This window comes from Cucurbita moschata, unplaced genomic scaffold (genome assembly GCF_002738365.1).
Source record: "Cucurbita moschata cultivar Rifu unplaced genomic scaffold, Cmos_1.0 Cmo_Scf00003, whole genome shotgun sequence".
Lineage (NCBI taxonomy): Eukaryota > Viridiplantae > Streptophyta > Magnoliopsida > Cucurbitales > Cucurbitaceae > Cucurbita > Cucurbita moschata.
In genome coordinates this window covers 2,122,194-2,136,730 of record NW_019268519.1, presented here as the reverse complement: position 1 = coordinate 2,136,730, position 14,537 = coordinate 2,122,194, and the positions used below count along the sequence as shown (strand labels likewise).

General features: G+C 37.3%; 2 protein-coding genes across 4 annotated transcripts; one reads left to right on the top strand and one right to left on the bottom strand.

Moving 5' to 3' along the window:
• The first annotated feature begins 4,564 nt into the window (after nucleotides 1-4,564).
• On the top strand, nucleotides 4,565-9,156 carry LOC111437418 (probable LRR receptor-like serine/threonine-protein kinase At2g23950). 2 transcript variants are annotated; one of them, XM_023075395.1, is made up of 11 exons: nucleotides 4,565-5,170; nucleotides 5,283-5,415; nucleotides 5,530-5,601; nucleotides 5,859-6,002; nucleotides 6,279-6,350; nucleotides 6,510-6,569; nucleotides 6,666-6,766; nucleotides 6,874-7,005; nucleotides 7,095-7,439; nucleotides 7,937-8,316; nucleotides 8,511-9,156. In XM_023075395.1, exons 1-11 carry the CDS (start codon nucleotides 5,050-5,052, stop codon nucleotides 8,904-8,906), a joined length of 1,956 nt encoding a protein of 651 aa, XP_022931163.1. In that variant the 5' UTR covers nucleotides 4,565-5,049; the 3' UTR covers nucleotides 8,907-9,156. The 2 variants fall into 2 exon arrangements, with proteins under 2 accessions (XP_022931163.1, XP_022931153.1); XM_023075385.1 differs by having other exon boundaries at nucleotides 4,567-5,170; nucleotides 7,092-7,439.
• A 1,310-nt stretch (nucleotides 9,157-10,466) lies between these two features.
• LOC111437449 (cinnamoyl-CoA reductase-like SNL6) lies at nucleotides 10,467-13,318 on the bottom strand. 2 transcript variants are annotated; one of them, XM_023075439.1, is made up of 6 exons: nucleotides 12,684-13,318; nucleotides 12,426-12,583; nucleotides 12,139-12,327; nucleotides 11,836-11,989; nucleotides 11,556-11,712; nucleotides 10,467-11,472 (listed from the first exon to the last, which is right to left on the bottom strand). In XM_023075439.1, the coding sequence occupies exons 1-6, from the start codon at nucleotides 12,799-12,801 to the stop codon at nucleotides 11,388-11,390; spliced, it is 861 nt and encodes a 286-aa protein (XP_022931207.1). In that variant the 5' UTR covers nucleotides 12,802-13,318; the 3' UTR covers nucleotides 10,467-11,387. The 2 variants fall into 2 exon arrangements, with proteins under 2 accessions (XP_022931207.1, XP_022931197.1); XM_023075429.1 differs by having other exon boundaries at nucleotides 11,556-11,748; nucleotides 12,684-13,313.
• Nucleotides 13,319-14,537: the final 1,219 nt, after the last annotated feature.

The following is a 14,537-nucleotide window of genomic DNA, read 5'->3' as shown; positions in this document are numbered from 1 at the left end:
TTTTTTTTTTTTTTTTTTTTTTTTTTTTTTTTACTTTCCTAAAATTCTTCCAATTTTCTGATTTGCCTAGTAAAGGGTTTTAGTCTATAATATTGGTTTTATTTTTTTTAATTTAATCTCGTATTTTATTAGTTTTTACTTTGTAGTATTATTGTTAGTTTAGGCCTAAGTTGATAAATTCATTACCTATTTAGTTTTTTGAAAATTGTATTTCTTTTTTTATCATATATTCATAAATTCATTTTGCTTAGAAAAATTTTCAATTTCCAACCCAATTATAAAAATAAAAACAAGCTTTTTAAAATTATATATATATATATATATTTATTAGGTGCAAGTGTATATATATATAGAGAGAGAGAGAGAGAGAGAGAGAGAGAGAGAGAAGAAGAAGAAGAAGAAAAGGTTATAGGGAAGTTTTTGGAAATATTTTGTTTTTGGGCCTTGACTTCAGAAACCATGAAGAATATGGCCACACTCACTTTGGGTGAGATGGGCTGAATTGATGAAGAGTCAAAAGTAATAATGATGGTTATTATGGGCCTAAAGCCCAAGAAGGTGAAAGCAAAGCCCTTTTAAGTACTAATTTATCCACCAAGTGATATTGGGCTATCACATATGGAACGCATCAAATAATATTATAATTATTAAAGCTACGCCGAAAAGTAATGGGCACATAGAGCGGGGCCCAAAAGCTGAGAAAGGTTAAGGCACGGCTCCCTCACTTTTCTCTTTAACTTTTATCTCTATCTTTGTGTAGGGAAAAAAAAAAGAAAATGAAAAATAAGCAAATAAGAAGCAAAGAAAAAGTGAAGAGAAAAAAAAAAGGTCACAAAAAAAGAGAGACACTGTTTTGGAAAAATAAAAATAAAAGTCATAGCTGATATGTTTAAACATCATTATGAAAATATATGAATGATCATTGTCTTTAACAATTGGAATTAAAGTTACTTATCGCTCACCTAAATCAAATACGCTCTAATCTTTCACAAATGCAAATAGAAATAATGGTTGTGGCGTTGGCGTTATGACATTCTAAATTTGCAAAAGAAGACGAGTTTTAATGGGTCGAATCTTTTAGGAGCATATAGAATAAAAGTGGCTGTGACTCCCCAAAATTGTGAAAGAAGAGGAGTTTTATGGTGTTGGTGTGATGATGTGGGTGTTGACATTATGAGAGCCCGAAAGGCAGAGTAAGCAAAGTGGGTTTCATTGCATTGGAGGGTTGAGGGTTGGTGTTGGAGTGTGCATGCAATGGCAATAGCAATGGCAATGGCAATGGCAATGGCAATGAGAGAGGCATTTGTGAGAAAGGCAAAGGCAGAGAGAGGCATTTGGTTAATTCAGAAGAAATGTTGCATTATGGAGTTTGCAGCAGCAGACCAAGCAGAGTGTCGTTGACAGACACAGACTGCTCACTTCCCCAATTGGAGTGGGAGAAGATGGGATATATGACCCTTTGATGTGACTCTTTGATGTTACAATCCCCTCTTCTCCTACTTCCAAACACTAAAGTTATTATTGTTTCTTCCCAAGAGACTTTTATTTAGTTTAATACTCATTATCTCCTAACATATTAACTATCTATAGTCTAAAATACGAATGTTACAATTTTTGAAATATGAGATAGAAGGTCGGTTATATAAAAATTATGTAAGTTTTAAATATATATGTTGTCTTGGTAGAAGAAACTTGAAAAAATTAGTAAAAATATTTTTGTTTTCATTTAACCAATGACTACGTTTTTTTTCTTTATTATGTAGTTTAGATTGAATGTTTATAATTATTAAAGTTTGACATTATCGTCTAAGTTGTGGAGTGAATTGAATCTCAAACAAATGTTGTTACCTTAAGATATTTGATCAATAAACTAATTCGAATCTTAGTTTTCTTTCGAATGATTCTATCATTACGGCTAATTGTTCTTATCTTTTCTTCAGTGAAAAGCTAAGTTTCTTTGCAATTTATGTACTTTAAGTTATATATTTAGAATCATTCAAATTTGACAAAATTGATCTACAAAAGTTATTCAAATCTTAAACGAGTATTCTTATATTGAAATAGTCGAACAACATACAGAACTGATGCTTTGTTCTTCCATGTTGCTTAAGGAAAGCGGTATTACTTCCCACTTCTCAATTCTATTTCTTTCCATAAAACGTAGTGTTGTCAGTTCTCCATTATTCTTAAGCTAAGTTATATTCTTCACTGTTTAAATTTCAATTATCAGTTATAATTTTAAAACAATATAATAGTGTTTCCATACTTTATGCCATAAATATACACTAACATTGCTGCCGTTAGTATATATCCCTTTTAATTTGCTTTTAGTATCGATTCCATTTTTTTTTTCATTTCAATTCGTTTTTCGACCACACGAATGATTATATTCGATACGGATGATTGAAGGTTCCATAACTTCAAAAGCATTATATAAAAGATCACTTATTTGCTTAGTCCATCGCACTATTTGAACCAGCCACAACAATCTAGCATTGTTCCGTTGTTTCCATAACATAATAAATAAGAAACTTTAGAAGAGAGACGTACAGTGTTAAGAATTGTTAAGAATTGTTGGGAGGAATCCCACGTTGATAAATTAAGCGAAATATGACAGGTTTATAAGTAAATTAAAAAATGGGAAGAGATAAATAATAGGGAAACCAAGGTGTGTTTGGTCAAGAACTGAAATGATTAAAGGCAGGTGATTCTGAAGTGTGTGGTGGAGAAGAGGGGTATCCCATATAAATATTTTTAAAATAAATATTTCTTTTTATTTCTTTTTTCATTGTTTTGGAAAACTGTAGCTCCCAACATGCTTGCTTTCATCTTTTAATGAATATAAATAAATAATTCTTCAAAGGGTCTACAGTTCCTTGCAGCTTTGGTTCCCATTAAATTATTATATGATCTTTCAATTTCATTTACTTTTTAATTAAATAATAATAATATTCGATAGGAATATATTTTGGTAACACACCGTATCGCTGGTAATCTCGTGGTTTTATAATCTGTCTACTAGAGAGAAATTTTCACACACTTATAAAAAAATGTTTCGTTTCCCACTCAAACCAATATAAGATCTCACAAAATAGTGAAACTAATAGCGATACGTAACAAGTCAAAGCAAACAATATCTACTGGGTGTGGTTTTAAGTTGTTATAAATGGTATTAGAACTAGACAATGAACGGTGTGCCAACAAGAACTATAAACCCAAAGGAGGTGGATTGTGAGATACCACATCAGTAAGAGAGAAGAACAAACATTACTTATAGAGTTGTAAAAAGCTCAGCAACAGATCAAAACAAAACATACAATATCTACTAGTGGTGACCAAGTTAATATTTTGAAGACGTGGACGGTGGATTAATTTTATTTTTATATATGTATAAGATGGGAAGTGATTGTGTTTTTATAATGATTAAAAAATTTGAAATTATGATATGATAATACCAATTCTTTTACAATAATTAATTGAATTGATTGTAGATTAGACTAAAAAGTGAAGGAAGTAAAGATGTTTTATTTATATTAATGAAGATTATGGAGGAGAGTAAAAATTAATTAATTTAGGGTCAAATAATAATAAAATCCTTTCAACAATAATCAAACCCACATGCCTTAATGCATATAATCACACCAATCCGTTGATTAGGAGGCTTAAAACATCACTAATTTAATATATTTTATGAAATTAGTTTTAGTTTTTATTTTTCTCTGCCACCGCTAGCTAGTAGATATTGTCCTCTTCGAGCTTTCCCTCAAAGCTTTAAACCGCGCTTGCTACGAGAAGGTTTTCACACCGTTTTGTTCTCCTCCCCAAGTGAGACATATTAATATTAAATGAGATGTGTCGGATGAACACAACTCTGTATGACATTTTGAGCAAACTCTATACCATACCTTCTAAAAACAAATAATGATAAAAGGGGCATCCATAAATGGAGGCCATGGTAAAGAGAATAAAACGACAGGGAAATATTCTACCAACCTATATCAAAATCAAAATTAAAATCTTAATAAATATACAAAATTTGATTTTTAATTAGAATTTCAGTTATGAAACATAAAGTATATTTTTAAGGATTGTGTAACAAATCTTTAAAGTGGCCTAGAAATAACTGCTTAACCTGCTTTTTCTATAAATGTGTTTTTTTAAATTAAACACTTTTAAAAGAAAATTAGTAAAGTACTTTCGGAAAGTACTTTTAACTTATTTTTTAAATATGTTTTTACAAATTTTCAAACTCGTTATGATTATTGAAATTTTAAAACAGCTTTTCATTTTTTTTTTTTAATAATTATTTATCTTTCTCAAGATTTTAAACACACTCTAAGTATCTTCTTTTAAAATCTAACTCAATTGTTTAAGGTAAATATATGTTTTCATTAACTTAAATTATATATAATTAAAAAAATGTGGGAAGTAATTAGTTGGTGGGAAGTTACAGTGGGAAGGGGTTAAAAAGGGCATAAAAGTTGTAGTAAAAAGTAAAAACTATTATTTAGAGGTGCATGCATTATAAGCAGTAAGTTGAAACAGTAAATTCTTTCAAAATGGGAGAGGAGCAAGTCGGGTGCCATTTTTGGGTGTTGGGTTGTGAATAGAATCGGCGGTTCACCCTCAGTGTATGCATTAGGCTGAAACGAAGCAAGATAGCATTGAATTTGTACGCCACGCTCAGCCCCATCCGCCCATGTTCGTCCGGCCTCGAGCTCAGTCTCGGTCAGGCTACATCGGTCCAGTCTCTTAACGTCACTCTCAATTTCTGCACTGACAACTCGCATCACCCAGCTGATACGCACCCCTTTCTCGCTCTTGGTTTCTCTCTGTCTTTATTGTATTGTTTTGAGCTTTCGGTAAGGGGAGTGAGTATTATGGGTTGTGGGGTGCGCAGTGGGTGACTGAAAAGGGAGAACCGTGAAAGAAATGAAAAAGAGCGACTGAGAGAGACAGAGGAAAAGAGAGTGGACGTATTAGAACTGCCTTTGTTTTTTTTTTTTTTTTTTCGCGTTTTCGTGTTCTTGAGGGACAAGCCAGCAACACATGGTCTTCTTCTTGTTCTTTCCTCTGCATTTCTTCACAGCTATGGTTCCTAAACTCTTCTGGTTGATCATTTTCTCTTCTGCTTTGCTTTGCCTCTCCTATGAACCTCGAAATCCTGAAGGTGAAACTTCACTTGGAGTACTAATTTTCCATCTTCCAATTTCGTGTGTGTTGCCGTTTCTGAAAGTTTCCTAATATATGTCTGTCCATTGGGGTTTATTCCTTTTGTGCAGTGGAAGCTCTGATTCATGTGAAGGCAGCATTGAATGATCCGCACGCTGTGCTCAGCAATTGGGATGAAGACTCTGTGGACCCTTGCAGTTGGGCAATGATCACATGCTCCCCTGATAACCTCGTTATAGGACTGTGAGTTTTTGTTTCTTTTTTTGTTTTTCAGTTTGATAAATGTTCAGGTCTGAAGACTTGATTTCCCAGAGTGGGGAAAATGAACTTAAGCGTTCAACTTCTGGGTTTTGACAGAGGAGCTCCGAGCCAGTCTCTTTCCGGAACTTTGTCTGGGGCGATTGGGAACCTAACAAATCTTCGCCAAGTGTAAGGGATCTGAGTGCTCTTTTAATCTGTTTTGTTTTGGATAGTTGAAACCCAGTTGGATGTGAGATTTTGCTTTGCTCTGTTTAATAGAAGATCAAAATTAAGAGTTGTGTTTTTTCTGTATGTTTACTCATCTACAATGTTTTCACGACAGAGACAAATCAGGTTAACTGAAGTATAGTAACTGCTCCAAGAACATAGTTCCCTATGGATATACTTAGTTTTCTGACTGTTTTATTTCTTATCCAAATTTGAAGGTTGCTGCAGAACAATAACATTTCCGGTCAAATTCCCATTGAACTTGGAGCTCTCCCATTGCTTCAAACATTAGATCTCTCAGAAAATCACTTCTCTGGCCCTATACCAGCATCCTTTGGTCAGCTGAACGGTCTACGCTACCTGTAAGTATTTCAATTTTCCGCCCCTGTATTCTTTGTTCGGTTTCCTAGAACATGGAGGAGGAACAAGGAGGAAAAAATAACATAATTTTCACTTTCTCTACAGAAATTTAAAATTTTGATGGTGGACTTTTTAGAAGTTAATGGTGCTCTTTAAATTTCAAAATTTCTTAGAAACCATGTATTTGAAGCATAAGTTGCTGTTTGTCTGTCTGATTGCTCCATTCAGTTATTTATGATAATAAGTTGCACTTTGTTACTTTGTCTTGTAATGAGTAGGAGGGTGAACAATAATAGCTTGTCCGGGCCTTTTCCCGTGTCTTTGGCCAAAATCCCCCAGCTTGCTTTCTTGTGAGTATTCATTTTTTTTTGTTTGTTTTCTTTCGCCTGTCCTTTTTGTCTTGACTAGAAGAAGCCTGCCTTCTCTTCACAACTTTTCTCAAGTTTAAGCATTTGATTTCAATATTTATATTTGGGGTTCTGTTTGAGTTATTAGTTTGGATCTTGCAGGGATTTGTCTTTTAACAATCTTAGTGGACCAGTGCCTGTGTTTCCGGCCAGAACATTCAAGTATGGCTCACAGCCACGCCTCTCTTTCTCTACCCCTCAACCACTTTGTTGAATGATTTGGTTTAATTTGGGTTTTGGGTTCTGTTTATTCTCCAGTGTGGTGGGAAATCCGATGATTTGTGGAACTAACCCTACTGAGGGTTGCTCTGGCTCAGCCAATGCCGTTGCTCTTTCTTTCTCTCTAGAGTCCTCCCCTGGTAACTATTGTTACTTTTTCTCCCCTTCAAAACCAAACACTTAATTTCCTCCTGATGGGTGTGACTTATGACGTGACTTTTATGCTCTCTTAACTCATGGATATTAGGAAGACTCAGGTCCAAAAGAATAGCAGTGGCACTTGGGGTCAGCCTCAGCTGTGCTTTTCTGATACTCCTAGCATTTGTAATTCTTTGGCGCAGAAAGAATCACAAGACCAAGACCATTCTAGACATCAATGGTCAGTGTTATGAAGGCTACATTTTATAAACTTTATTAATCTTCTTTAAACAGACCCTTGATTGAAATAAAACTTGAATCTTGTAGTAGACAATCAAGAAGTTGGACTTGTGCGCTTAGGCAACCTGAGGAACTTCAGTTTCAAAGAGCTCCAATTAGCAACAGGGCATTTCAGTTCCAAAAATATACTTGGGGCTGGAGGATTTGGTAATGTGTACAAGGGAAAGCTAGGAGATGGGAGTATGGTGGCAGTGAAACGGCTAAAAGACGTAACGGGTACCACTGGAGAGTCCCAGTTCCGCACAGAGTTGGAGATGATTAGCCTGGCAGTTCATCGCAATTTGCTTCGGCTAATTGGTTATTGTGCCACTTCTCACGAGAGGCTCTTAGTGTACCCATACATGTCAAATGGCAGTGTAGCTTCCAGGCTCAGAGGTTAGTCTCTGATTACTTTGCAGCGACTACTTTTAACTGTCAATATATGGTTTAAAAAAAGATGACTAAATTGCGCTTGTGAAATATGCTGCATTTTCTGGCATAGTATTCTATGAAGTTTGGGCTTGATGGACCCCACAATTTATGAGTGGGGTCACTAAAAAAATCTGAATCTTTGCAGGTCGAAACCATTCTTAGAAGTTAGAACAAGGTTGACTCTTTTGTTGAACCAAACTAGTTCCTCATTACCAAACAACTTCATCATTTTCTCCCACTTTTTAACATCCTTATCGAGAAAATTTCAGGACCACTTTTTGGGTCAACTTTGTCCTTTTCTCTCCTTCCTAAATATATATATAAAAAGAACTATCAAGTTGTTCAGATATCACCTTCTCAAGATACTGTGTTCTTAGTAAACCAGGAAAATGTGTTATGTCCTTAACTCAGAAAGATGCGTATTTTGGAAAAACAGTAACATGCACATTTGAATAATACAGGAAAGCCAGCATTGGACTGGAACACAAGGAAGAGAATAGCAATTGGTGCTGCAAGGGGTCTGTTGTACCTCCATGAGCAATGTGATCCTAAGATAATCCATAGAGATGTGAAGGCTGCTAATGTGCTTCTGGATGACTTCTGTGAAGCTGTAGTTGGTGATTTTGGACTTGCAAAGCTTCTTGACCATGCTGATTCTCATGTGACCACTGCTGTTCGTGGCACTGTTGGGCACATCGCTCCCGAGTATCTTTCGACTGGCCAATCTTCTGAGAAGACTGATGTGTTTGGGTTTGGCATTCTTTTGATAGAGCTCATAACTGGAATGAGAGCTTTTGAATTTGGGAAAACAATTAATCAAAAAGGCGTCATGCTTGAGTGGGTAAGTCTCAGCGGTATCTTAGCTAATTTGAGTTTATCAATGATTGAAGCTAACATCTACAGGTGCTGCTTTTTGATGCTGTAATGAGTTTGGTAATGGAGCATGGAAAATTTTTCATTGAGATATTTAATTTAGCTATTGATTTGATGATGCCCACACGGATGGGGCTGAAAGCCAAAACTCTCCTGTGGCAGGTGAAAAAGATACAACAGGATAAGAAAGTGGAATTGCTTGTGGACAGAGAGCTAGGGAACAACTATGATCAGATTGAGGTTGGGGAAATGTTGCAAGTGGCTCTTCTTTGCACTCAGTATTTACCTGCTCACCGTCCTAAGATGTCGGAGGTGGTCCGAATGCTTGAAGGGGATGGCCTTGTTCAGAAATGGGCTGCATCCCACACTCATAATGACTTCAATGTCAACCTCTTTCATTCACGGAACAGCTGCAAAAGTACATACAACCCCACATATGCTTTGAAGAATAATGGCAACGATCGAGAACATTCAAGCATGTTGAGTTTTACAATGGACGATGATGATGATGAGCGATCTTTGGACTCCTATGCCATGGAACTCTCCGGTCCAAGATAGTAGAGAAAGTAAATGAATCAGAGAAACAGGAAGACTATAATTTATTGCTTTAAAATTCTTTGTAAAGCCAAATTCAATGATCATCAAGCTGAAAGGATGGGTTTTAATGTTGGTTTCACAAACTTGATGTACCTTATTTTCTTTCTTTTCTGTGGATATTCTGGGTTGGACATGTAAATATATGATACCAGCTTGGTCTTCTTGAAATGGTGCATTCTATTTGAAAAAAATGATTTAAACTTTGACCTTAGCAACGGTTGTGGCATTCCACTTGGATGCCTCCACTTCCCTTGGTCGCTTTGTTGATTCATTCGAGTGTCTGACAATCGGAGGTCTAGAAGGGGCACGGTCACGTCATGGGACCATTGTCCCCGCCAAACCTCACGGGCCGGAGAATGGGAGCCCCAAGCGTGTGGGCTGACAGCATCCCCTTGGCACTATCTAAAGGTTGCATAGATCATTAGTTGGCACCTTTAATCCACTAGATCAACAAGGATGGTAACCTCTGGGAGCGTCTCCTCAACCCAATCCAGAAAAGTGATTGCCTCATAGTGATTGACCCCTCATCAGATGACAAATTGAGGAGAAAACCATGAGTGGTCAACTACTTGCATTCCCGAAGGTCATCCAAATCGAGTTGTGACTATTAAATCTAGAATCGACCCCCATCGACCGGCCAACAGAGGAGCAGAGGGCAAGTGATCCATCATTGCCACCGCATGCGTGCCGAGATGTCATCCAAATCAGCCGACACATCGACCTGACCACCACATAGGTCGGGTCATCAGTGGCGCCAATGTTATGGGTTAACTCAGAACTGACCAAAGAGGCCTGAGAAATGCATCAACCAAGATCAATCCGAGCCCTGTAAAATAAGTAAGACGCCTCAGTGGTTGGCTGGTTAAGCCAGGACCAATGCGTGAGCACAACACAAATATAGGTGCACATCCCATCATCAAACAAATCCATTTATTCCATTACAAAGATATTACAAACATATCTAGGGACATTGGTATAAATTCTAAAAGTTTCAAGCATTAGAGTTATTTCCTGTCCCGCATGCATTAACTTGCTTCAAATCTAAATAGACTAGAGCTTTCATACGTAGTATTTGAGTATTACTGAGAATTGCATAAAAATATTTGTACTTGTACCAAATAACAACAAAAACATATCACAAACATTACATTACATCCACGACTGACAAGTCTTAGATCATTTGTCTAGTATAGATCAAAAGAGATAATGAGTCTAGCTTGGAAGACGGATGGAACTGGCATGCAAATAAATAAAAGATATAAACAGTACAATCACAAGACATGTGTACCAGAACTTTCCAACGATAACTGACATATTTTGCACAAAGCTTGTGATAGTAGAGCTTCCAAATATGAGCAGTAACCGACCCTGCTGGACAAGTTGAAGACAAGATATCGTTGATGGGACAAACAGATCCGTTCATTGAAATATCACTACCGATCTTACTAATAAAGTAGCCTCAAAAGGATAAAGATAAAAGATTGATAGAAAAGATCAGTAAATTATTGAAGTATACAATTTTAGAAATAGTTAAAGAAAACTTGCAATAATTGAGACTCACTGTAAACAACTGTTATTTTGTTGTTTCGATAAACATTTGGACGGAAAAAATTTAGCAGTAAAAGACAAGTATTCTGCAAGCCTGAACTGTACAATTACGTAGAGAAGAGGAAGAACAAAAAGAAGAAGACGGCGTGAGCTGCCTCAGATTGCTGTCTTTAAGATTTTACCTTCTGAATTCAGCTCTACCGCATTCAATTCAAGATTTCAAGCTTATGCTAAAAAGTGATACCGAGAGTAATACAAAATCTGGAAAATCCTGCATAAAAGCTAAAAGATCAACAATTAAGAAAGTAACTTCAATAATCATATCTTTACCAGTGTTCGTAGTTGAACAAATTTGAAGCCTGATACATTCCGATCGATATCAAATGATTTCCTTCGGATGCCGTCCGGATTTAATTGTTCACAATGTAGCAACAATATCTAATCGCGATTCATTTTTTCGTCTTCTCAGCAACAAAATAAAGATCCATCGTACGCAATGAGACGGGAAAAGTCTCAAATGTCAAAACGAGAATGGTCGCACCTTGAGAATTGCCCTGCCATTTCCCCCAAAACCCGACGAGACTAAGCCCACCTGTAATCGCTGTTAATGGACTGGATAATGGGCTTAGGGTTTCAACAAAATTGATTCGTGAGCCCAAGGCCCATTAAACGAAACAAAACATTTCCAAAACAAGGAAAGCATTTTGGCTTTCAGCTGGCTACTCTCTCTCTCTCTCTCTCTCTCTCTCTCTCTCCGTAGCTCTGAATATGTGAAATCAAAAAGGTTTTACATCAGAGGAAGAAGTAGAAGAAGAAGATGAGAGGTAGAAGAGAGAAAGAGGGAAGCGAGAGATGCATACAAGAAAACCAAAAGGTTTTTACATTCAAAAGTTATCAAGAAGCTGCGCCCTCTATCAGTTTGTGCAATCTCCTGCTTCTCAGCCTCTCAGCAAAACCTTCCCTCCCTTGCCCTTCGCACCTGCTCTCACCAATAAACTAACACAGATTCAGTTTCCAATGTTATTGCTCTGTTTGTTGTTTAAAAACCCCAAATTCTTTTACCTCGGTGGAATGGATATCAATGGCCTCAATGTATTCGCAAGTTTAACAGTTTCATCCTCACTATTCACTATCTGATCGAAGCAGAAGTACCGACCACCCGTCGAGGAATCTTCCATTGCTCGGATATGGACATCCACCAAAAACTTCACATCCACCACTGCCAGAACCCCATTTTCATACATTTCAGCGGCTCCTGTTGTCTCATAATTTTCAGCTAAGCAAAACAAGACAAGTACTCCCACAAATGTGGAACAGTCTTTAAAGAAGTTTCTCCTCCTACCTTTAAGATATGAGATTGTTGACACTGAATTTTCTTCTGCAACAGCGGGTCCAAGAACAAGTCCTGCGTTAATGGACACCATGTTCAGCCTACGGTCCATTGCTAGAGCCCAGGCTGCTTGTTCAGAGAGTGTCTTTGCTAGAGGATACCACAACTGGGAGAACGTAACAGAGCTTGATTTGTAATCAAATTCATTGACAAGAAAAATGAATGATAAGGGCTTCGTTGATTAACATAGCCCAATGAAGAAATCCAAAATTACCAACTCAAAAAGATAACAGAGGTTTTGAAATTCCTTCCAACCTTCATTTTTCTGCAAAATTCTTTATCACTCCAACACCTTTCATCCACATCCTTCTCAGAAAGAATATTCTCTCTCCATACGGCAGCAGTCAAGGAGGAGGTGAAGACTATCTTCTCAACAGTATCTGTCCGAGCACAGGCCTCCACAACATTAATTGTCCCTCTCACCTCCAAATCCACCATTTTTTCCTTCACAAAACACAAAAGCAACAATAACCCACAAATTCCCGAGAAAGAAAATGACAACTTTAAGCATCATCAGCCTTTTTTTGCCTCTGTGGACTTACATCATACACATGGGGGGTGTCCATACAGCAAAACAGACCAGAGCACCCTTTCAAAGCAACAAGAATGCTCTGGTAATCCATAATATCCACAGGTAACACCACCAGCCCATTCTCCACTTTACCCATCTCTCTAATAGTCTTCTCAATCTCTGGATTTCCTGCTCGATCAAACCGATAATTTCACCCAGAAGCAGAGCATTAGAAAGCCTTCGTGAAGAAAAAGAATTGCAAAAGAACAGAGAAGAATAAATGACTTACCCGTTTTCTGAACGGCTGCATGAACTGGGTATCCTCTGTTTATCAATCCTTTGGTGACCCATAAGCCAACATAAGAGGAAGCGTCGAGAACACAAAGAGTTGGCCTTCTGTGATCCATTTTTAGGGTTCTCCTCTGTTTGTGTGTTGGGGGCTGATTTTATAGAGACGGAGATAGGTGAAACGGGCAAATGTTCGGTGAACTACTTTCTGCAAGTCTCTCGCACGAGATGACAATGAAAACGGGGGAAAATGCAAGAAATGCAATTTGTGGCTTGCTGAAACAAGCTTTTCAAAAGGGGGTAAGCTTGGTACCCCCGAATAGGAAGGTACAATCTTGGATATTTATGTTTTATGGTGGAAAATGGGTTTTAAGTTGATCATTTCCTGATGAAGACGGTGTTCAAGAAGTAATATGAAGGCATGAAACTTTCCCTGTTGGTGCAAACAATTAGTCCTTTGTTCATGAATGAGAAAAAGGCGGAAGAAATTATGAATATAAGAAAAATGGCCAAATGTAGAAACCCCACGCGTGGAATGAAGCTGGTATAGGAATCGTGTTTAGGGAAGATACAAACAAAGATGGTACCCTAAGTTCTGGGCTTGCAGGCTTCCATCCATCCAACAACATGCCTTTCTTTTTCTCCTTAAATATAGAAGCTTAACTACTTAAACATGCGCCAATTACGAGCATATAGGATTAATGATGAATTTTCAAAGTAGGGATGGATATGGAGAAGGAAATTTGGGGTAGATGTCACCGCCACTATAAAAATCACAGAAGAAAGAAAAGAAATCGATAAAGTTCAGTAGTTGCAGATCCACTGTAGCTATACACACTGCATTAAAGTTGTATTGAGCATGTTTTTTCCGAGGTAGCCTTTCCAGCTATGGGTGAAAAGACCTTAGTGGCCCAGCATGAAGGCATATGTCTGCAATTATGTTTAAGTTGATATTTGAAACCGAAGTTTTGTTTTGGTTCAATAATGGAGATCAATTTAGTGGCTATCTCCAACACTTGAGAATAGATATCAATGTAAACCAGTACACAGAATCGCAAAGAAATCAATCTTGCCTCCCTCCAAAAGGCAATGTACAAAGGCAATAATACGTCGGCAGCAACATGAATAATATCCCCAAGGCATGTATACGGAATCTCTCTTAGAAGGGTCAACAACTTTGTATCAATACCGACCTTACGACGACCCCAAAGTAGTGCTCATCAGGCTCAATGAAACCAAAAGAAACCCAGCTCAAGAGGCAGCAACCCTTGAGTTTATCATACCAAAGGCCTCTAATGGGAAAAGTGGGCATGCAAGATTCAGGGTATGTGAGCTGAAAGAACCGAATGAACTGTAAGCAATGAAATGGAAATCCACACAGACAAACCCCATTAACCAAATGCTAAAACCTCTGCTGCTGCTAAACCCAAAAGAACAGATAATTCTCAAACGAAATGGCTAAAGATTAAGGGAGAAGTGTATGATAGTTGAAAGAAAGAACACATACCCTGTGGAGCTTCCTTCAGAACGAAAGTTGGTTGAATGAAACAGTGACGTACGAAACACGCGACAAGAGGCCATGGGGGTCGATTGGCCACAGCCCTGCAGAAGAAATCCAAAGATCCGAAACTTATAGTCATTCATGTTTAGATGTTGTTGTTATGGTTGTTTGTTTCAAATTTCTTTTTAAAGACTAAGCTAAAAAAGATAGAATCACCCAGTAGGAAGCTTAAGCATAAACAATTTCATTCATAGTTATTGTGCTCCTGGTTTTGAAAACAATATAATGAAATGAGGATGAAGAAGATGAAGATGAAGATGAAGAAGATGAAGATGAAGATGAAGAAGATGAAGA

What these genes read in the sequence shown, in the direction of transcription:
- LOC111437418 (XM_023075385.1), top strand. Translation starts at nt 5,050, where the DNA reads ATGGTCTTCTTCTTGTTCTTTCCTCTGCATTTCTTCACAGCTATGGTT. An exon ending in TGAACCTCGAAATCCTGAAG is followed by an intron (nt 5,171 to 5,282) that starts GTGAAACTTCAC and finishes CCTTTTGTGCAG; the next exon opens with TGGAAGCTCTGATTCATGTG. An exon ending in CTAACAAATCTTCGCCAAGT is followed by an intron (nt 5,602 to 5,858) that starts GTAAGGGATCTG and finishes CCAAATTTGAAG; the next exon opens with GTTGCTGCAGAACAATAACA.
- LOC111437449 (XM_023075429.1), bottom strand. Translation starts at nt 12,801, where the DNA reads ATGGATCACAGAAGGCCAACTCTTTGTGTTCTCGACGCTTCCTCTTAT. An exon ending in TGCAGCCGTTCAGAAAACGG is followed by an intron (nt 12,584 to 12,683) that starts GTAAGTCATTTA and finishes TTGATCGAGCAG; the next exon opens with GAAATCCAGAGATTGAGAAG. An exon ending in TTGATATCCATTCCACCGAG is followed by an intron (nt 11,473 to 11,555) that starts GTAAAAGAATTT and finishes TGGTGAGAGCAG; the next exon opens with GTGCGAAGGGCAAGGGAGGG.